The following is a 23,053-nucleotide window of genomic DNA, read 5'->3' on the forward strand; positions in this document are numbered from 1 at the left end:
TAAAAAATATGACATCAAAACGTTTTTTTCTCTCTGTCTCTCTTTCTTTTCTTTGCTATTGCTTGTTTGATTTTTGTGTGCAATTTGATGCTGAGACCTAGTTATCTATCAGGTGTACTAGTCATCCTACTTAGAACCAGAATTCTTTTAGGGACCCATAGAAATGTTTCAATTTCTCCTTCTTTCTTTCCTTCCTTCCTTCTTACCTTCCTTCTTTCCTTCCTTCCTTCCTTCCTTCCTTCCTTCCTCCCTCCCTCCCTCCCTCCCTCCCTCCCTCCCTCCCTCCCTCCCTTCCTTCCTCCCTCTCTCTTTCTCTCTTTCTTTATTCTTTCTTTCTGACAGAGTTTCACTCTTATTGGCCATGCTGGAGTGCAATGGCACAATCTCAGCTCACTGCAACCTCCACCTCCTGGGCTCAAGTGATTATCCTGCCTCAGCTTCCCAAGTAGCTGGGATCATAGGCACATGCCACCACGTCCCACTAATTTTGTTTTTTTTTCAGTAGAGATGGGGTTTCTCCATGTTGGTCAGGGGGTCTCAAACTCCCAACCTCTGGTTATCTGCCTGCCTTGGCCTCCCAAAGTGCTGGGATTACAGGAGTGAGCCACCACGCATGTCCTAATTTTAATTTCTTTTAAAATTTGAGGAAAAATGAATATAATATTAATGAATGTATTATAATGAATCCAGTCTTGCTTATACTTGCTTATAGTAGTCTTTATATTAACACGATTTTAAGTATTTCTTAATGAAGGAAGGGACACATGACGAGAAAGCTGTTTAGGGACCACATAAATTATAATGAAGCCTTGGTTAACATCTTCTACTCATTCTCTTTTAAAATTGTACTATTGCTTTCTTTTTAATTTTTTAAATATATTTTTATTTTAATAGCTTTTGGGCTACAAGGGGTTTTTGTTTACATAGATGAATTATATAGTGGTTAATTCTGAGATTTTAGTGCAATTGTCACCAGACTAGTGTCCCTTTCTGTCTCCAGAGTCCATTATATCATTCCGTATGCCTTTGCGTATTCATAGGTTAGCTCCCATTTATAAGTGGGAACATATGGTGTTTGGTTTTCCATTCCTGAGTTACTTCTCTTAGAATAATGGCCTCTAGCTTCATCCAAGTTACTGCCAAAGACATTATTTTATTCCTTTTTACGGCCAAATAGTATTCCATTATGTATATATATCACATTTTTTTATCCACTCATTTGTCAGTGGTAGGTTGGTTCCATATCTTTGCAATTATGAATTGGGCTCCTGCACTCATTCTTTCTTATTTGGAGACAGAGTCTTGTGGTGTCGCCAGGCACCAGGCTGGAGTGCAGTGGCCTGATCTCGGCTCACTGCAACCTCTGCCTCCCAGGTTCAAGCAGTTCTCCTGCCTCAGCCTCCCGAGTAGCTGGGACTACACACCACCACGCCCAGCTAATTTTTGTATTTTTTTTAGTAGAGACGGGGTTTCACCATGTTGGCCAGGATGGTCTGGATCTCTTGACCTTGTGATCTGCCTCCCTCATTGTCCCAAAGTACTGGGATTAGAGACGTGAGCCACTGCACCGGGCCTACACTCATTCTTAATCAATAAAAATATATTGGAAGGTAATGTACACAGTGGTTAAGAGCATGGGACTTGGAAACAAAGAGACATGGGTTTCAATTTTCTTTGACTGCCACTTATTAGCACTTTGGCCAAGTGACTTAAACTACATCTGCAATTCTGTATATGGAAAATGGAAATATTACCACGTGTCTTATAATATTCTTGTAAAGCGCAAATGAAATACTAGCCTATGTGGAGTCTCTTATAGAAAACCATAAATAATAGCTCCTGTACTACTTTTGTTATTTTTCTATTTATCTTATAAATAACAAAAGTATTATTTTATTTCTCTTAGTGCTATTCCTTTTAATCATAGGTAGATTATTTATTGCTTGCATAGAAAATTACCCCACAGTTTAGTGGCTTATAAGAATGAACATGTATTAACTCACGGTTTCTGTGGGTTGGGCATTGGAAATGGCTTAGCTAGGTGGTTCTGGTTTAAAGTCGCTTTTGGCCTCAGGCAAGATATTGCATGGGGATGCTGCCATTCGAAAGTTTGACTGAGGCTGGAAACTTCGCTTCCAAGATGGAGCACTCACATTCCTGCTGACAAGAGACTTCAGATCCTTGAGAAAAGGACATCTCCAAAGGGCTACTTGAGTGGCATCACATGATAACTGATTTTCCCCAGAGCCAGCCATCCAAGAGAGTGAAGCAAGAAGGAAATTCCAGTGCCCTTTATGACTTTTTTGACTTGGTCTCAGAAATCACATATGATTATTATTTATTCATTAGCAGCGAGTCACTAAGTCCAGCCCACATTCAAGAAAAGAGGAATTAGGCTCCGTCTTTGGGAGAAGTGTCTTTCAAAACCTGTTGAATGTAGTGTTCAAAATTACTTGACTTACTGATCTTATGTTTCAGGCAATTTCCTCTGAGTTATCAAAGAATGATTAAGCAGTTTCCTGCTCCTAATAGATTTTTAGTAGATTGTAATTATAGAATTATAAATGCAATAAAATCTTTTAAGTGCTCTGCTAGAAAACTGTCTAAAGCACAGTGGTATCTGAAAGATCAAATAGTGTATGGGAAAGCACTATGTAAACTGTAAAGGGCAAAATAAATGTGAGGTATTGAGCTTTAGGGTTTATGTCAACTTGGAGCACAGGTTTTACATAATGCTGTATTAAAAAATCTGACTCTCGGCCGGGCGCAGTGGCTCACGCCTGTAATCCCAGCACTTTGGGAGGCCGAGGAGGGTGGATCAGGAGGTCAACAGATCGAGACCATCCTGGTCAACATGGTGAAACCCCGCCTCTACTAAAAATACAAAAAGTTAGCTGGGCATGGTGGCGCGTGCCTGTAATCCCAGCTACTCAGGGGGCTGAGGCAGGAGAATTGCCTGAACCCAGGATGCGGAGGTTGCCATGAGCTGAGATAGTGCCATTGCACTCCCTCCTGAGTAACAAGAGCAAAACTCTGTCTCAAAAAAAAAAAAAAAAAAATCTGACTCTCTTTGGCCCGGTGCGGTGGCTCACGCCTGTAATCCCAGCACTTTGGGAGGCCGAGGCGGGTGGATCACAAGGTCAAGAGATCGAGACCATCCTGGTCAACATGGTGAAACCCCATCTCTACTAAAAATACAAAAAAAAATTAGCTGGGCATGGTGGCGCGTGCCTGTAGTCCCAGCTACTCAGGAGGCTGAGGCAGGAGAATTGCTTGAACCCAGGAGGCGGAAGTTGCGGTGAGCCAAGATCGCGCCATTGCACTCCAGCCTGGGTAACAAGAGTGAAACTCCGTCTCAAAAAAAAAACAAAAAATAAAACAAAACAAAAAAAAATCTGACTCTCTAAGCCAATCCTCTTTGTTAACAATTTGAACAGTGACACACTGTCATAAAGTTTATGTGCATTAGGCCCTGAGTGACCCAAAATCTGTACAGAGCCATTTATGTTTATATATTTATTTTAAATTGACAAGTAATAATTGTATATATTTACGGGATACAATGTGTTTTTTAAAAAATTTTGTATTTTTAATTTTTGTGGATATACTATAAATTTATACTTTTATAGGGTACATGAGATATTTTGTTACAGGCCTGCAGTGTGTAATAATCACATCAAGGTATATGGGTTATCTATCACCTCAAACATGTATCCTTTTTTATGTTACAAATAATCCAATTATACTATTTTAGTTATCTTCAAATGTATGATAAATTATTTTTTACTATAGTCACCTGGCTGTACTATCAAATACTAGATCATATTCATTCTATCTAACTGTACTTTTGTACCTATGAACCCTTCTCTCTTGTACCCTCCCACTACCCTTCCTAGTCTCTGGTAATTCTCATTCAACTCTCTATCTTCATGAGTTCAACTGTTTAAATTTTTAGCTCCCACAAATAAGTGAGAACATGTGAAGAGTGTCTTTCTGTGCCTGGTTTACTTCACTTAACATAATGACTTCCAGTCGCATCCATGCTGTTATGACGGAGTATCATTGTTTACATGTATGTACCACGTTTTCTTTATCCTTCATCTGTGGATGGCCACTTAGGTTGCTTCTAAATCTTGGCGATTGTGAATAGCACTGCAATAAACATGGGAATGCAGATATCTCTTCTATATACCGATTTCCTCTTTTTTAGATATATACCTGGCAGTGAGATTGCTAAATAATTGCTCTATTTTTAATTTTTTGAGGGCCCTTCAAACAGTTAAACAGATCTAATTGCTCTATTTTGAGTTTTTTGAGGACCTTTCAAACAGTTCTCCATAGTGTATGTACTAATTCTTACCAACAGTGTACAAAGGTGCCCTTTTCTCCACTTCCTCAGCAGCATTTGTTAACAATTTGCTTAACTAAGCCTATCTTTGGGATAACAAGCCATCTTAACTAAGGTAAAATAATATCTTACTGTAGTAGTTTTGATTTGCATTTCCCTGATGAGCAATTATGTTGAGCACCTTTTAGTACGTTTGTTTGCTATTTGTGTGTCTGTTTTTGAGAAATGTCTCTTAAAATCTTTCACTCAATTTTTAATCAAGTTATTTGATTTTTTCCTATAGAGTTATTTGAGCCTCTTATATATTCTGGTTATTAATCACTTGATAGATGGATAGTTCACAAATATTTTCTCCCATTCGATGAGTTGTCTCTTCATTGTTTCCTTTGCTGTGCAGAAGCTTTTTAACTTGATTTGATCCCACTTATCCATTTTTGCTTTAGTGGCCTATACTTGTGAGTTATTTATTAATCAATAAATCTTTGCCAAATCCAACATTCTGGAGAGCTTCCCCAATGTTTTTTTGTAGTAGCTTCATAGTTTGAGGTCAGATTTAAATCTTTAATCCATTTTGAATTAATTTTTGCATATGACAAGAAATAGGGGTTTAGTTTCATTCATCTGCATATGGATATCCAGTTTTCCTAGTACCATTTATTGAAGAGATTGTCCTTTCCCCAATTTGTCAAAAATGAGTTTGCTGTAGATGTGTGAATTTTTTTCTGGGTTATCTATTTTGTTCTATTGGTCCGTGTGTTTGTTGTATGCCAGTTCCATGCTGTTTTGGTTACTATAGATTCGTAATACAGTTTGAAGTCAAGAAATATAATTCCTTCAGTTTTGTTGTTTTTGCTCAGGACAGCTTAGCCTATTCTGGGTCGTTTGTGTTTTTATATAAATTTTAGGATTTTTTTTTTGACTTCTGTGAAGAAGAATATTGGTATTTTCATAGAGCTTGCATTGAATCTATAGATTACTGTAGGCAGTGTGAACATTTTAACAATATTCATCTTTCCAATCAATGAACATGGAATATCTTTCCATTATATTGTGTCATCTTCAATTTTTTTTTGAGATGGAATCTTACTGTGTCACCCAGGCTGGAGTGCAGTGGTGTTATCTCAGCTCATTGCACACTCCGCCTCCTCGGTTGTTCAAGTAATTCTCCTGCCTCAGCCTTACAGGTAGCTGGGATTACAGGTCATCTTCAGTTTCCTTCATCAATGTTTTATAGTTTTAATTCTAGAGATCTTTTACTTCCTTAAGTTAATTCTCAGGTATTTAATTTATGTGTAACTATTGTAAGTGGAATTATTTTTTAAATTTATTTTTCAGATTGTTTGCTATTGACATATAGTAATGCTACTGATTTTTGTATGTTTATTTTGTATCTTGCAACTTCACTGAATTTGTTTCTGAGTTCTCATGATTTTTTGGTAGAATCTTTAGGTTTTTCCAAATCTGCAAACAATGACAATGGAATTGGGGTTCTTCCTTTCCAATTTGGATGCCCCTTATTTCTTTCTCTTGTCCGATTGCTCTAGCAAGGACTTCCATACTATGTTGAATAACAGTGGTGACGGTGTTCTTGTCTTGGACACTGTCCTTATCCATGATTTAGAAAGTAATAAGCGATGTCCTTGTCATGTTCCAGATCTTAGAGGAAAGGCTTTCAGTTTTTCCCCTTCAATGATACCAGCAGTATGTCTGTCTTATATGACTTTTATTGTGTTGATGTATGTTATTTTCTATACCTAATTTTTAAGAGTTTTTATCATGAAGAGATGTTGAATTTTATCAGATGCTTTTTAAATATCAATTGAAATCATCATATGTTTTTTGTCTTTCATTCTGTTGGTATGATGTGTCATATTGATTGATCTGCATATGTTGAACCATTCTCGCGTCCTGGGATAAATTCTGCTTGGTCATGATGAATAATATTTTGAATGTGTTATGGAATTCGATTAGCTAGTATTTTGTTGAGGATTTTTACATCAATATTTATCAGGAATATTGGCTTATGGTTTTTGTTTGTTCGTTTGTTTCAATGTGTGTTTGGTTTTGGTATGAAGATAATATTGCCCCATAGAATAAGTTTGGAAGTATTTCCTACTCTATTTTTCAGAATAGTTAAAGTAGGTTTGGTATTAGTTCTTCTTTTAATGTTTGGTAAAATTCAGCAATGAAACCATTGGGTCCTGGGCTTTTCTTTGCTGGGAGACTTTTTATTATGGCTTTGGTCTTGTTACTTGTTACTGATCTGTTCAAGTTTTGAATTCTTCATGGTTCAACTGTGGTAGAAGGCTATTCATTCATGGTTCAACCATAGTATAAGGCTATTCATTTCTTCTAGGCTTTCCAATTTATTGGTATATAGTTGCTCATAGTAGCCTCTAATAATCCTTTGAATTTCTGTGCTCTCAGTTGTAATGCTTCCTTTTTTCATTTCTGATTTATTTGGGTCTTCTATCTTTTTTCCTTAGTTAGTCTGGTGAAGAAGGTTTGTTGGTTTCGTTTATCTTTTCAAAAAATTAACTCTTAATTTTGTTGATGTTTTTATTGCTTTCTTCATTTCAATTTCACCTATTTCTGGTTCGATCTTTATTGGTTATTTTCTTCTAATTTTGAGTTTTGTTTGCCCTTGCTTTTCTGGTTCTGTAAGAAGCATATCAGGGCTTTTTTGTAAAGTTTTTTTTGTTGTTTTTTACTTTTTGGATGTAGGCAATTATAGCTATAAATTTTCCTCTTACTACTGCTTTCACTGTGTTCCATAGATTTTGGTATGTTGTGTTTCCATTATCACCTGTATAATAAATTATTACATTTCCTTCTTAGTTTCTTCATTGACCCACTGGTCATTCAGGAGCATATGGTTTAATTTCCATGTGTTTGCATAGTTTCCAAAATTCCTTCTGTTATTGATTTCTAGTTTTATTCCATTATGATCAGAGAAGATACTTAACATAATTTTATTTTTAAAAAATCCATTAACACTTGTTTTGTGGACTAACATATTATTTATACTTGAGAACGATCCATGTACTGAGGAGAAAAATGTATATTCTGCAGTTGTTGGATGAAATGTTCTATAAATATCTACTAGGTATAGCATAGGTTAAGTCCAATGTTGGTTTGTTGATTTTCTGTATAGATAATTTGTCCAATAGTGAAGGTAGAATATTAGAGTCTCTAGCTAATATTGTATTGTGGTCTATCTCTCTTTTTAGCTCTAATAACTTTTGCTTATATATCTCAGTGGTCCAATGTTGGGATCACATATAATCATTATATCTTCATGCTGAATTGACCCCCTTTTATCTTATATAATGACCTTTTTTGTCTCTTTTGTAGTTTTTGTCTTGAAATATATTTTGTCTCACATAAGAATAGCTACTCTTTTTTTTTGTTTGTTTGTTTCAAGAGAGTCTCGCCCTGTCACCCAGGCTGGAGTGCAATGGTGCAATCTCGGCTCACTATAACCTTCACCTCCCAGATTCAAGCAGTTCTTCTGTGTCAGCATCCTGAGTAGCTGGGATTACAGGTGCGTGCCACCATGCCTGGCTAATTTTTTGTATCTTTAGTGGAGATGGGGTTTTACCACGTTGGTCAGGCAGGTCTCCAACTCTTAACCTTGTGATCCACCCACCTCGGCCTCCCAAAGTGCTGGGATTACAGGCGTGAGCCACTGCACCCGGCCTTTTATTTATTTGTTTATTTTTGTTTCTATTAACATGGAATATCTTTTTGCATCCCTTTATGTCTATGTGCATCTTTATAGGTGAAGTGTATTTCTTGTGGGAAATAGATTGTTGGATCTTGTGGTTTTATTAATCATTCAGTGACTCAGTCTCTTTTGATTATAGAGTTCAGTTTATTTACATTCAATGTTATTATTGATAAGTACAGACTTCTGTCATTTTGTTTTCTGTATTCTGGTTGTTTTGTGGTCTTCTCCTTCTGGTCTTCCTGTTAGTGAAGGTGATTTTCTTTGGTGACATGTTTTTATTTCTTGCTTTTTATTTTTTGTGTATGTGTTGTGTGTTTTTTTTACTTGAGGTTACCATGAGATTTTCCAATAATATAACCCAATATTTTAAACTGATGACAACTTAACACTGATTGCATAAGCAAAAAGAAAACTAATAAAACTAACTTTGTTCCCCCGCTTTTTAACCTTTTGTTGTTTCTATTTATATTGTATGGGACTGTCTATGTCTTATAAAGTTGTCGTAGTTATTATTTTTTATTGGTTTATCTTTTAGTCTTTCTGCTCAAGATTGAGTGGTTTATATACCATAATCACAGTGTTACAATATTCTGTGCTTTTCTATATACTTATAATTACTAGTGAATTTTGTGATTTCTTAAAGCTTATTGACCAACCTTCCTTCCTGTCTTTCTTTCTTTTCTTTTCTTTTCCTTTTTCTTTTTTCTTTTTTTTTTTTTTTTGAGATGGAGTCTTGTTCTATCACCCAGGCTGGAGTGTAGTATCTCGGTTCACTGTAACCTCCCACTCCCGGGTTTGAGCAATCCTACCACCTCAGCCTTCTAAGTAGCTACTGTGAAAGAATATCTTGGGGCCCTCAAATCACTAAGCTAAAGGAAAAAGTCAAGCTGGGAACTGCTTACTCAAAGTCACCCCTCCACTCACTGAGATAAATTCATATCTGATTGCCTCCTTTGGAGAAGCTAATCAGAAACTCAAAAGAATGCAACCATTTGTCTCTTATTTACCTATAACCTGGAAGCCTCCCCTCTTTAAGCTGTGCCCTCTTTCCAGACCCAACCAATATTCATCTTACATATGTTGATTGATTCTTATATCTCCCTGAAATGTATAAAACCAAACTGTGCTCTGACAACTTTGGGCTTTGGGCACACATTGTCAGGACGTCCTAAGGCTGTCATGGGTGTGTGTCCTCAACTTTGGTAAAATGAACTTCCTAAGTTAACTGAGATCTGTCTCAGATTTTCTGGGTTCATACTAGGATTACAGTCATGTGCCACCACTCCAGGCTGTTTTTTTTGTTTGTTTGTTTGGTTTTTTTTCCCCCGGTAGAGATTGGTTTTTGCTATGTTGGCCAAGCTGGTCTCGAACTCTTGGCCTCAAGGAATCTTCCCACCTTGGCTTCCCAAAGTGCTAGGATGCCCAGGCTGTTTTCTTTCTGACCGAAGAACTCCCTTTAGCATTTCTTATAGGACAGGTCTGGTGTTGAAATCCCTCAATTTCTATGTGGTAAAGTTTTTATTTCTTCTTAATGTTTGAAAGGTATTTTCACTGGATATGCTATTCTAGGATAAAAGTTATTTTCCTTCAACATGATAAATATGTCATGCCACTGTCTCCTCGACTGTAAGTTTTACACTGAAAAGTCTGCTGCCAAATGTATTGGAGCTCCCTTGTATGTTATTTCTTTTCTCTTGCTGCTTTTAAGATCTTTTTTTTTATCCTTGACCTTTGGAAGTTTGATTATTAAATGTCTTGACGTAGTCTTATTGGGCTAAATCTGCTTGGTATTCTATAACCTTGTACTGGGTATTGATAACTTTCTCTGGGTTTGGGAAGTTCTCTGTTATCTCTTTCAATAAACTTTATACTCCTATCTCTCTCTCTGCCTCCTTTTGAAGGTGAATAACTCTTAGATTTGCCCTTTGAGGCTATTTTCTAGATCTTGTAGGCATGCTTCATTCTTTTTTATTCTTTTTTCACTTTTGACTGTGTATTTTTAAATAGCCTGTCTTAGAGCTTACTTTTTCTTCTGCTTGATCATTTCACTGGTAAGAGACCCTTGCATTCTTTAGTATGTCAGTTACATTTTTTTTAACTCCAGAATTCTGCTAGACTCTTTATTTCAATCTCTTTGTTAAATTTATCTGATGAGATTTCAAATTCTTTCTTTGTGTTATCTTGATTTCATTGAGTTTCCTCAAAAGAGCTATTTTGAATCATCTCTATCCAAAAGACCAAATTATCTGTCTCTCCAGGGTTGGTCCCTGGGGTGTTAATTGAATTGGTGAAATCATATTTTCCTCCATTGTTTTGATGCTAGTCAATGTTTGTTAGTATCTGGGCATGGAAGAGTTATGCATTTATTGTATTCTTCACAGTCTGGGTTTGTTTATACCCATCCTTCTTGGGAAGGCTTCTAAGGTATCCAAAGGGTAATCTAAGTTTTCAGTGACTACAGCCATGTCTTCATTGGGGGCAACCCAATCCCAGTAACGCTGTAGCTCTTGTAAGCTTGGAGATATCACCTTGGTGGTGTTGGTTAAGATCTGGAAGAATTCTCTGGATTACAAGGCAGAGCCTCTTATTTTCTTCCCTTTCTCCCAAACAAAGAAAGTCTCTCTGTGCTGAGCTGCCTGGAGCTGGGGATGGGGTAACACAAGTACTCCAGTGGCCACCAGCACTAGGACTGAACTGGGTCGGGCTCGAAGCCAGCACAGCACCAGGTCTTGCCCAAGGCCCATAATAACTACTACATGGCTACTGCCTAGGTTCACTCAAGGCCCTAGAGCTCTACAATCAGCAGATAGTGAAGCCAGATAGGCTTGTGCCCTTCCCTTCAGGGCAGCAAGTTCTCCTAGGCCCTGAGCATATCCAGAGTTTCTGTCCAGGAGACAGGGCCTGGAGTCAGAAACCTTAGAAATCTACATGGTGCTTTCCTCTACTGCAGCCAAGCTTGCACCCAAGCCACACAACCATGTTCTTCCCACTCTTCCCTCCAGTTTCCACAAGAAGAGGAGTCTCTTGCCATGGCTTACACCACTTTAGGCCTGTGGTGAGTATTGCTTGGCTACCACCAATATTCACTAAGGCCCAAGGGCTCTTCTGTCAGCTTATATTCAATGCTGCCATGTCTGTGACTCCCCCTTCAGGGCAGCGGGCTCTCCTCTGAGCCAGGACAGGTCTAGAAATGCTCAGCCCAAATGCCCATCAATGACAGACTGGATAAAGAAAATGTGGCATATATATATACCATAGAATACTATGCAGCCATAAAAAAAGATAAGTTCATGTCTTTTGCAGGGACATGGATGAAGCTGGAAACCATCATTCTCAGCAAACTGATACAAGAACAGAAAACCAAACACCACATGTTCTCACTCATAAGTGGGTGTTGAACAATAAGAACACATGGACACAGGCAGGAGAACATCACACACCAGGGCTTATTGGGGGATGAGGAGGCTAGGGGAGGGATAGCAGGGGGTGGGGGATTGAGGAGGGATAACATTAGGAGAAATACCTAATGTAGATGACAGTGGGGATGGATGTAGCAAATCACCATGGCATGTGTATACCTATGGAACAATCCTGTAGGAAATGCACATGTACCCCAGAACTTTAAAAAAAAAAAAAAAGAAAGAAATACTGTCCAGGAGCCAAGTTCTGGAATTGGGGACCTTAAGAGTCTGCCTGGTGCACTACCCTACTTCGGACTAGCTGGCACCTCAGCTGCAATACAAATGCTCCTTACTCTTCCCTTTCTTTCCTCAAGCAAAGGCAAGGAATGTCTCTTGAAACTCTAAGCTGTGCTGCCTAGGGTTTGCAGAGGCATGACACAAGCATTTCCTTGGCTGCCCTGGCTGGTCTCTCTCTAGGTTAATTGCCCCCAAAGTCCACTGGATCCAAGTCCAGCAAAGCTCCAGGGCTTGCCCAGGAATTACAGTCCTCGTGGCCTAGATTGCCTTCTAGGCTTATTTGGAAACCTAGAACACTTTAGGCCAACAGTGATGGGACTTGCCAGAATTCCGGTTCTGACCACTGGTACGGCATCAACTGTAGGCATCAGCTGAGTTCTTCCTGGTGTTGCTTTCTGCTGTGACAGTGCAGCACAAAGTTTTAATGCAAAGTCCCACAGTCCCTGCACTTTCCCTCTAACAAGCACACAGATTGTCTCTCTACACCACACAGCCACTGCCAGGGGATGCCAGAGGGGTGGCATCAGCAATTCAAGACTGTTCTTCCAGTGCCTCTTTCACTGATAAAACGTTAAAACCAGAGACTGATCACTCACTGTGATGGCTAATATTGAGTGTCAACTTGATTGGGTTGAAGGATGCAAAATACTGTTCCTGGGTATGTCTGTGAGGGTGTTGCCAAAGCAGATTAACATTTGAGTCAGTGGACTGGGAGAGACAGACCCACCTTCAATCTGGGTGGGCACCATCTAATAAGCTGCCAGTGTGGCAAGAATAAAAGCAGGCAGAAGAACATGGAAGGACTTGACGCATTGAATCTTCTCCCTTCATCTTTCTGTGCTGGATGCTTCCGCCCCTCAAACATCCAACTCCAAGTTCTTCAGGTTTCAGACTCTAAGACTTACATCAGTGATTTGCCAGGGGCTCTTGGGCCTTCAGCCACATCCTGAAGGCTGCACTGGCAGCTTCCCTACTTTTGAGGCTTTGGGACTCGGGCTGGCTTCTTTGCTCCTCAGCTTGCAGATGGCCTATTGTCGGACTTCACCTTGTGATTGTGTGAGTCAATACTCCTTAATAAACTCACTTCATATGTACATCTATCTTATTAGTTCTGTCCTTCTAGAGAAACCTGACTAATACACTCACCAAATTTTTGGTTCTTATGAAGGTGTTTCTTTATATGGACAGTTCAATTTGTTGTTTCTGCAGAGAGGACAATAAATGAAGCCTTCTATTTGGCCATCTTTGCTCTGCCTCTGTATAAGTACTGTAATGTTTATATACACACACACACACACACACACATATGTACATACATACACATATGGATATCAAGAAAATTAATATATTTATCACTTTACATATTTTATTTTTGTAGTGACAAAATTTAAAATATGTTGTAACAGTTTTTAAATATTCATCACATTAACTATAGGTACCTTGCTGTGCAATAGATTTTGAAAATTTTTCCCTTCATCTAACTAAAACTTTGTACTATATAGTCAAAGTCTTTCCATTCCGTAGCCCCTCTACCCCCTACCCTCCAGTCTCTGGTATCCACCACTCTATTCTCTACCTCTGTAATTTGATTTTTTAGATTTTACATCAAAGTGAGATCATGGAGTATTTATCTTTCTGTCCCTGTTTTTTTTTTTTTCAGTTGGCAGCATGTTCTCCAGGTTGAACTATGTTGCCACAAATAATAGCATTTCCAACTTTTTTAAGCTAAACAGTATTCTATTGTAATATATGCAGGTCACATTTTTTTTTTTTTTTGGGGGGGGCGGAGGAAGGCAGGAAGGAAGGGAATAAGGACCGTAGGGAGGAAGGAAGGGAGGAAGCGGGGAGGGAGGGAGGGAGGGAGGGAAGGGAAGAAAGGAAATCAAGCAATGAAAGAGACATTGCCGACCTGGATCTAGAGGTTTACAAGTTGATTTCTTTTTTTTTGAGAGAAGGAAAGAAAGAAAAAAAAAAATAAGTAAAGGAGAGGAAGAGAAAGAGGGAGAGTAAATGGAAATATTGCTTTATTTTGAAAAAAATTGGGTATTAATAATGGCCAATCAATGTTTCATTTAAACTTATGGGTAGGTGTGATGTGGTATTGACAAGAATGTATATTTTGTGTATTTGAAGTGGAGAGCTCTATAAATATTTATTAAGTTTACTTGTTCTGGATCTGAGTTCGAGTCCTTGATATCCTTATTAATTTTCTGTCTCACTGAATCTAAGTCTCCTATCTGGGTGTTAGGATCGTTAGCTCTTGTTGTTGCATTGATCCTTTTACCACTATATCTTTGTTGCTTTAAAATCTATTTTATCTGATACAAGAATTGCAACTCCTGCTTTTTATTTATTTATTATTTATTTTTGATCTCCATTTGGTTGGTAAATCTTTCTCCATTCCTTTGTTTTGAGTCTTTGTGTATCCTTGCATGTGAAACAGGTCTGGATGTAACATGCCGTTGGGTTTTGGCTGTGTCTTTTGATTGGGAATTTAGTCAATTTAAATTTAGGGTTACTGCCATTTGATGTTGACTGGCTGTTTTATCCATTTGTTGGTGTAAATTCTTCTTTATGTTGGTGCTCTTTACTTTTTGGTGTATTTTTAGAAAGGCTAATACTGGTTGTTTCTTTCTGTGTGTAATGCTTCTTTCAGAAGCTCTTGTAAAGCAGGCCTGGTGGTAATAAAATCTCTGAGTTCTTGCTTGTTCATAAAAGATTTTATTTTTCCTTCAGCTGTGAAGCTTAGTTTGGCTGGATATGAAATTCTGGGCTGAAGGTTCTGTTCTTTGAGGATGTTGAATATTGGCCCCCACTCTCTTCTGGCCTGTAGAGTTTCTGCCGAGAGATCTGCTATAAGTCTGATAGGCTTGCCTTTGTGGGTAATCTGACCTTTCTCTCTGGCTGCCCTTAGTATCTTCTCCTTCGTTTCAACCCTGGTGAATCTAACGATTATGTGCCTTGGGGTTGCTCTTCTTGAGGAATATCTTTGTGGTGTTCTCTGTATTACCTGGGGTTGAATGTTGACCTGCTTTGCTAGTTTAGGAAAATTTTCCTGAATAATATCCTGAAGGGTATTTTCCAGCTTGGATTCATTCTCTCCGTCGCATTCAGGTACACCTATCAAACGTAAATTTGGTCTTTTCACATAGTCCCACATTTCTTGGAGACTTTGCTCATTCCTTTTTATCCTTTTTTCTCTAATCTTTTCTTCACATTTTATTTCATTAAGTTGGACTTTGACCTCTGATATCCCTTCTTCTGCTTGAACAATTCGAGTGTTTAAACCTGTGCATACTTCTCGGAGTTCCTGTATTGTATTCTTCAGTTCCATTAATTCACTCATACTCCTCTCTAAGTTGTCTATTCTCAATAGGATTTCATCAAACCTTTTTTCAAAGTTCCTAGTTTCTTTACGTTGGGCTACAACATGTTCTTTTAACTCACCGAAGTTTGTTATTATCCATTCCTTGAAGAGTGATTCTGTCATCAGGAGGCGCTCGTTCTCCATCAAGCCTTGTTCCATTGTTGATGTGGAACTGTGATCATCTTTAGAGGGAGAGGCGTTCTGACTTTGAGTATTCTCAGCTTTTCTATGCTGGTTTCTTCCCTTCATTGTAAATTTATCCTCCTGTCGTCTTTGAAATTACCAACTTTCAGATTAGGTCTCTTGAGTGGACGTCCAGGTTGTTAGTTCCCAGGGCTAGAGCAGCGGCGTTAAAACTGATGGTGCTTTTCTGCCCAGGATTCTCCTGTCGGGCTTCCTTCTTGTGTCCGTAGTAGGCGACTCTGCCTTCCCGGTGCTCCAAACCTTGGTCAGAAGGGGAACCCGTCCCGTTTACTCTGTGCCGAGTGCTGCCGCGTAGAGGTGCCGGCGGAACCGCTGCGCCGACCACGAGAGTCGCGCTGGCGACTCGTGTGTTTCCACCACTGGGGTATCTTCTGCTTAGTGAGCGACCAGACTTTGTCTGAAAGTGTGGCGTCCTCTAGTTCTCCGCGCCTTCCCTGAGAGCTGCAATCCCGGGATGTTAGCGATCGGCCATCTTGGATCGTTCTCCACATTTTTCTTATTCATCTATTGATGGGCCCTTAGTTTGATTTCATATCTTGGCTATTGTGAATAATTGTGCAATGAACATAGGGGTGAAGATATCTCTTTAACATACTAAATACCCAGAAGTGGGATTGCTGGACCATATGATAATTCTCTTTTTAGCTTTTTGAAGAACCTCCATACAGTTATTCATAATGGATGTGCTAATGTAAACTTCACCAACAATGTGCAAGTGTTCTGTTAGTTCCACATCCTCACCAACACTTCTCCTTCATCTTTTTGATAATTGCCATTCTAACAGATATGATGTGATATCTCATTGTGATTTTAATTTGCATTCTCTGATTACTGATGTTGACAATTCTTTTTCCCATAAACCTCTTGGCCATTTGTATATCTTCTTTTGAGAAGTATCTATTGAAGTCTTTTGTCCATTTTTAATCAGGTTGTTTTCTTGCTGTTGAGTTATTCAAGTTCCTTACATATTTAACCCCATATTAGATATGTCGTTTGCAAATGTTTTCTCTCATCCTGTAAGTTGTCTCTTTCACACTGTTGTTTATCTTGCTGTGTAGAAGCTTTTTGGATTGATTTAATTTCATTCATCTATTTTTGCTTTTGTTATCTGTGCTTTAAGGATCATATCCCCAAAATGATTACATATATACATCTATCAATGTCAGGAAGCTTTTCCCTATGTTTTCTTCTAGTACTCTTGTAGTTTCAGGTCTTACATTTAAGTCATTAATATATTTTGAGTTGATTTTTATATAAGAGGTAAGGTAAGTGTCCAACTTTATTCTTCTATATGTGGGTATCTAGTTTTTACTGAAAAATACCTAGTTATAATTTCATTTTATATCTAGTATTTATTGAAGAGACTGTTTTTCTCCCCATTATGTGTTCTCAGCACATGTACAGAAATTCAATTGACCACAGATACATGAATATATTTCTGGACTGTCTATCCTGTTTCATTAGCCAAAGTGTCTGTTTTTATGCCAGTGCCATGCTGATATGGTTTGGCTATGTCCCCACTCACATTTTATCTTGAATCGTTATCCCCATGTGTCACGAGGAACCCAATGGAAGGTAATTGAATCATAGGGGCAGTTTCCCCCATGCTGTTCTCATGATAGTGAGTGACTTATCACAGGATCTGATGGTTTTATAAGTGTTTGGCATTTCCCCTGCTCACACTTCTCTCTCCTGCTGCCATGTGAAGAAGGACATGTTTACTTCCCCTCTGGCATAATTGTAAGTTACCTGAGGCCTCCCCAGCCACGCAGAACTGTGAGTCAACTAAACCTCCTTCCTTTATAAATTCCCCAGTCTTGGGTATTTCCTGATAGCAGTGTAAAAATGAACTAATACAGTAAGTGGGTATTGAGGTAGTGGGGTGATGCTATTAAAGATACCTGAAAATGTGGAAGCAACTTTGGAACTAGGTAATGGGCAGAGGTTGGAAGAGTTTGGAGGGCTCAGAAACAGACAGGAACATGTGGGAAAGTTTGAAACTTCCTTGATACTTGGAGGGCTTAGAAGACAGGAAGATATGAGGAAGTTTGGAACTTTCTACAGACTTGTTGAATGGTTTTGATCAATATGCTGATATTGATATGAACAATGAAGTCCAGGTGGTCTCAGATGGAGATGAGGAACTTCTTGGGAAATGGAGCAAAAGTGTCTCTTGCTATGCTTTAGCAGAGACTGGTGGCATTTTACCCCTACCCTAGAGATCTGTGGAACTTTGAACTTGAGAGAGATGATTTAGGGTATCTGGCAGAAGAAATTTCTAAGTGACAAAGCACTCAAGAGATTGCAAAGCATAAAAATCTGGAAAATATGCAGCCCAATGATGTGGTAGAAAAGAAAAACCCATTTTCCGTGAAGAAATTCAAGCCTGTTGCAGAAATTTGCATAACTAATGAGGAGATGAATCTTAATCACCAACACAATGTGGAAAATGTCTCCAGGGCATGTCAGAGACCTTTATGGCAGCCCCTCTCATCATAGCCCTGGAAGCCTAGGAGGAAAACATGGTTTCATGGGCTGGGCCCAGGTTCCCACTGCTCTGTGCAACCTTGGGACATGGTGCCCTGCATCCCAGCTGCTTCAGCTTTAGCCATGGCTAAAAGGGATATAGGTACAGCTCAGGCCATTGCTTTGGAGGGTGCAAGCCCCAAGCCTTGGCAGCTTCTATGTGGTGGTGAGCCGACAGGTGCACAGAAATCAAGAATTGAGGGTTGGGAACCTCAGCCTAGATTTTAGAGGATGTGTAGAAACACTTGGATGTCCAGGCAGAACTTTGCTGCAGGGGTGGAGCTCTCATGGAGAACCTCTGCTAGGGCAGTGTGAAAGGGAAATGTGGGGTTGGAGCCTCCACACAGAATCCACTGGGGCACTGCCTTCCAGAATGGTAGATCCACCAAAAGCTTGCACCGTGCACCAGGAAAAGCTGTAGACACTCAATGCCAACCAATGAAAGCATCTGAGAGGGGGCTGTACCCTAAGAAGCCACAGGGGAAGAGCTTCCCAAGGCCATGGGAGCCTACCTCTTTCATTTGTGTGGCCTAGATGTGAGACATGGAGTCAAAGGATATCATTCTGGAACTTTAAGGCTTAATAACTGCCCTATTGGATTTTGGACTTGCATGGGGCCTATAGCCCCTTTGTTTTGGCTAACTTCTCCCATTTGGAGTGGGTGTATTTACCCAATGCCTGTATTTCCATTCAATCTAGAAAGTAACTAACTTGCTTTTGATTTTACAAGTCTATAGGCAGAACAGACTTGCCTTGTCTCAGAAAAACTTTGAACTTGGGCTTTTGGGTTAATGCTGAAACGAGTTAAGACTTTGGAGGACTGCTGGGAAGCCATGATTGTGTTTCAAAATGTGAGAACATGAGATTTGGGAGGGGCCAGTTATGGCATGATATAGTTTGGCTATGTCCCCATCCAAATATCATCTTGAATTGTAATCCTCACATGTTGTGGAAGAGATCCAATGGGAGGTAATTGAATCATGGGGGCAGTTTCCACCATGCCATTTTCAGGATAGTGAGTTCCTATGAAATATGATGGCTTTATAAGTGTCTGGCATTTCCCTTGCTGGCACTTCTCTCACCTACTGCCATGTGAAGGACATATTTACTTCTCCTTCCACCATGATTATAAGTTTCGTGAGATCTCCCCAGGCATGCAGAACTGTGCGTCACTTCTAAATTATAAATTATCGAGTTTTAGGTATTCCTTCATAGCAGCATGCAAATGAACTAACACGCATGCTATTTTGGTTACTATAGCTTTGTAGCATAATTTGAAATCAGGTAGTGTGATGCCCCCAGCTTTGTTCATTTTGGCTTAGGGTCTTTTGTGTTTCCATATAAATTTTAGGATTCTTTTTTCTATTCATGTGAAAAATGCCATTGATACTTTGATAGCGATTGCATTGTACCTCTAGATCACTTGGTTAATATGAACATTTTAACAATATTAGTTCTTCCAATTCATAAACATGGCATAACTTTTTCCTTATATCTTTTTATTTTATTTCATTAATGTTTTACAGTTTTTAGCATACAGTTCTTTCACTGCCTTGGATACGTTTATTTCTAAGTATTTTTATGCTATTTTAAATGAAACTTTTGTTAAATTTTTTCAGGTAGTTCATTGTTAGTGTATAAAAACACTACTGATTTGTGTATATTAATTTTCTATCCTGCAACCTCACTGAATTTTCTTACTAGTTCCAACAGTTTTTTTGGTGGAGTGTTTAGGGTTTTCTATATATAAAATTATGTTGCTAACAACATGATTTTCACTTCTCCCTTTTTTACTTGGATGCCTTTTACTTCTCTCTCTCTCTCTCTTTTATTTTTCTGTGTGTGTGTGTGTGTGTGTGTGTGTGTTTGTGTGCCTAATTCCTCTGGCGAGGACTTCACCAGTATTATATGTTGAAAAGAAGTGACACTGGGCGTCTGTGTCTTGTTCCTGATATTAGAGAAAAAGCTTTACACTTTTTAACCGCTGAGTATGATGTTAGTTGTGGGTCTGTTATATACGGCCCTTATCGTGTTGAGCTGAATTACATTACTTCTATGCCTATTATGTTGAGAACTTTTATCATGAAAAGATGTTGAATTTTGTCCGGGATTTTTTCTACATCTATTGAGATGATCATATGATTTTGTCTTTCATTCTGTTAATGTGGGGTAGCACATTTATTGACTTGTGTAAGATGAACCATTCTTGCATCCCAGGGATAAATCCCACTTGATCATGGTGAATGGTTCTTTTAATGAATTTAATGAATTTAGTTTGCTAGTATTTGGTTGAGGATTTTTGCTTCTATGTTCATCAGAGATATTGGCCTCTAACTTCCTTTTCTTGTAGTGTCCTTATCTAAACCTTTTATGTTTTTACTGCCTTTCCAATGCTTACTTGTAATCTGGATCACCCGAAAGACTGAGCAGCTGGTAGGCTTCTAGATAGAACCAAAAATGAAAGCTGGGTTCAGCCTGAGCTCAGATATGAAAAGAGGGTGGTAGAAAATCACCACTCTTCTTCTGATTCTATTTAAAAAGCTGTGGGCTCAAACACATTCTCATGTCAATCTGCAAGGTTATTTTAACTCTAGAAAATTAAAGGTTATGAATCAAATTGTATCAGTGATGACAAAACATCTGGCTATGGTTTGATTCCTTTAAGACTGGCACCTAATTGTCTGAAAATTTTCAAAGATACTTGGATGCATCAAATATTTTCCCTACACTTTCAGAAATATCCATGTTCTCTAAGTCTCTGTAAAGTTCTTCCTTGTTCCCCCTACATCATTATGTTCATCCTGCCTCTTTACCACTGTTTCCCTATTTTCTCTCTTATTGGATTGTTCGGAAGTTGACCTTTACTGAGGGCCTACTCTGTACCATAGTCTCCTTCAGTCCTCACGATGAGCCTGTGATAGAGGTAAGGTTCTCTTGGTAGGATATTAGAAATGGGGACCCAGCTTGGAAGTCAAGCTAATCTTTAATGTGCTCTGAGCCTTGGTTTCCTCCTTCCTTCCTTAGGTGGTTGCTGTTATAACTGAGTAGGACCATGTGTGGAGCCACCTAGCCAAGTGCTAGACATAGGTCAAGAACTATGAAGGGTCTGAGATTTTACTCTGCCTGCAGACTAACAAGTCAGTCTGCCATTACTGGATGCTGGCAGAAGACATGATGCTCTTGGGTTGGAATTGAAAAACTATTACACAGTGTGAGCTTCAACTATGGATCAGTTCCCCTTTCACTCAAAATCCCACAGGAGTAATGTGGATGGTTCTGTCACAAGTTGGCAGCTATCCATAGGTGGATGTCTAGAAGAAGAATAGTTAATACCATGCTCCATTTGATCAAGAGGATTAAGTTCAGAAGCAGGAGAGGAAAAAGCAGCAGCAGGGGAAGAAACAGTATTGCTAGAGCAAGGACGAGCAGGTTCCGCTTGAGAGGAGCAGACACTATTCTTAAGCTTAAACCAAACAGAAAGTAAAACTTCAGTCTGGGGTAAAGCTTTATTATGAGAGGCATATTGTTCACTTTTCTCACCAATTACATCCCATGCAGTTTCCTCCAATATTCCTCCTTCTGGAACCCATGGGAAAATTTCACAAATAATGTGCACAAATTCCTCCACTATTTTTAGTTTAATATCATGTCCATGTGACTTAATCATTTTTTGCAATAATTGTATAAACAAGTTACACTCCTTAGATTCTATATGCCCTATGTTTTACTCCAGATGAAACTTAGAAATTCTGTTTACTTTGACTTGTATGTACAACAAAGAGAGAAAAAAATTGATTAATATTATACAAAATCAAAAATAGAGAGCTTACTTATGAGAAAAGCTAAACTTACTGCTGCAGCCTTACCTTTATAACTTGAGTGTCACTGTGATCCTTCATGTCTAGGGTCCCTGTTCAGGTGCCAGATGTGGGGGTCCGGCATGTTTGCCGGGGGGCTTCCAACCAGCAGAGAGCCTCAGCCCCACTCAAATGTTCTGAACCTGGAAGAGGGAGTGCGTGGAAGAAAAGATAGATAGACAGTGGGGTCTGGAGGACTACCAGGCAATGCCAGAGCAGTGAGTTTATTTGTGCACACTACAGGTTATATACCTTTCAGTACTTGAGGAGTGACGTACATTCCATTGTATCTTGAAATAAAATCAAGAAGAAAAATCAAAAGAAAAGGGGTACAGAAAGTATGACTCTTAATCATAGGGTGTATGGCAAAGGGACAATAAAGTTTGCAAAAGGGGGTCATAAATCTAAACATGTGTTTATCTAAATTAAGTTAAGCAGGTAAGATCATTAACAAGGTACAGCTGGAACTTTCCAAATGTCATTCTAAATAGAGATAATCTTTATCTATTCTTATAGGATTACATGCAGACAATATGAGTGAGTTAGCCGAAATAAACAGAGTTATAAAGTTATTGTGCAGAGAAGGAACTATGAAGCACACAATGTCTAGTAAACCACACAATGTCTTGTTAGACCACAAGGCCTGAGCTCAGCCATTCTGTTGCAAACGTCAGAGGCAAAAATAAATGATTGAAGAATCAGTGCAATCAGACTTCCTCTTTTCCCTTAGCTCAACAGCCTCCAGGAGAGGAGAAACATGTATGGGCTCAAGCTCAAGATGGTGAGGGTCCTGTCAAGGGCCCTTTGCAGGAGTGATCCCCACATTTATTGAGTACTTACTGTATATCATACACCACACTAGGTGCTAGGGATTCTTCAGTAGACAGAATACTCAAGGTGCCTACCCCTGTAGAGTGTTTGTCATGATATAATATTCTGAATGACATCTACAAATTCATGCCCCAATATAAAGAGGGGCTCTGGCTGGCAGGCCAGTTCTCAGCTGTCTCTTCAGAGAGTACATGTTTGCCCTTCAAGATAAGGGAGATATTGTTTGTTCTCTTTTCCTCCAATTGGCAGGTGGGGAGGATGCTGGATATATACTGGCAAAGGAAAGGACTCTATCCTCATCTCCATGATCTTTTATCAGACTGGCTGAATGACGTTCCAAATTATAGGGTAAATGCACCTGACACAGTAACTTAAGCATGTCCATAGAATGACCTGTATGGCAATACAGGACTTATGGGAATAGTGAGACAGAATATTTAAAATTGAGACCTTATGAGAAATTTCAGTACATTGTTCCTATACACACAGGTG

General features: G+C 39.0%; 2 protein-coding genes across 9 annotated transcripts in view; one reads left to right on the forward strand and one right to left on the reverse strand.

The window, feature by feature from the left end:
* The window catches only part of LOC100400167 (5-hydroxytryptamine receptor 5B), a 30,967-nt gene that overhangs the window by 4,333 nt on the left and 3,581 nt on the right, over positions 1-23,053 (forward strand). The window lies entirely within an intron of this gene.
* CCDC93 (CCC complex scaffolding subunit CCDC93) overlaps positions 14,983-23,053 on the reverse strand; it is a 113,498-nt gene continuing 105,427 nt past the window's right edge. For all 8 annotated transcript variants that reach the window (XM_078327950.1, XM_078327949.1, XM_078327948.1 and 5 more), the window contains one exon: positions 14,983-21,873. In XM_078327950.1, the coding sequence (XP_078184076.1) occupies positions 21,849-21,873 (25 nt within the window). In that variant the 3' untranslated portion in view covers positions 14,983-21,848. The remainder of the gene's footprint in view (positions 21,874-23,053) is intronic.

The sequence above is a fragment of the Callithrix jacchus genome, chromosome 6 (genome assembly GCF_049354715.1).
Source record: "Callithrix jacchus isolate 240 chromosome 6, calJac240_pri, whole genome shotgun sequence".
Lineage (NCBI taxonomy): Eukaryota > Metazoa > Chordata > Mammalia > Primates > Cebidae > Callithrix > Callithrix jacchus.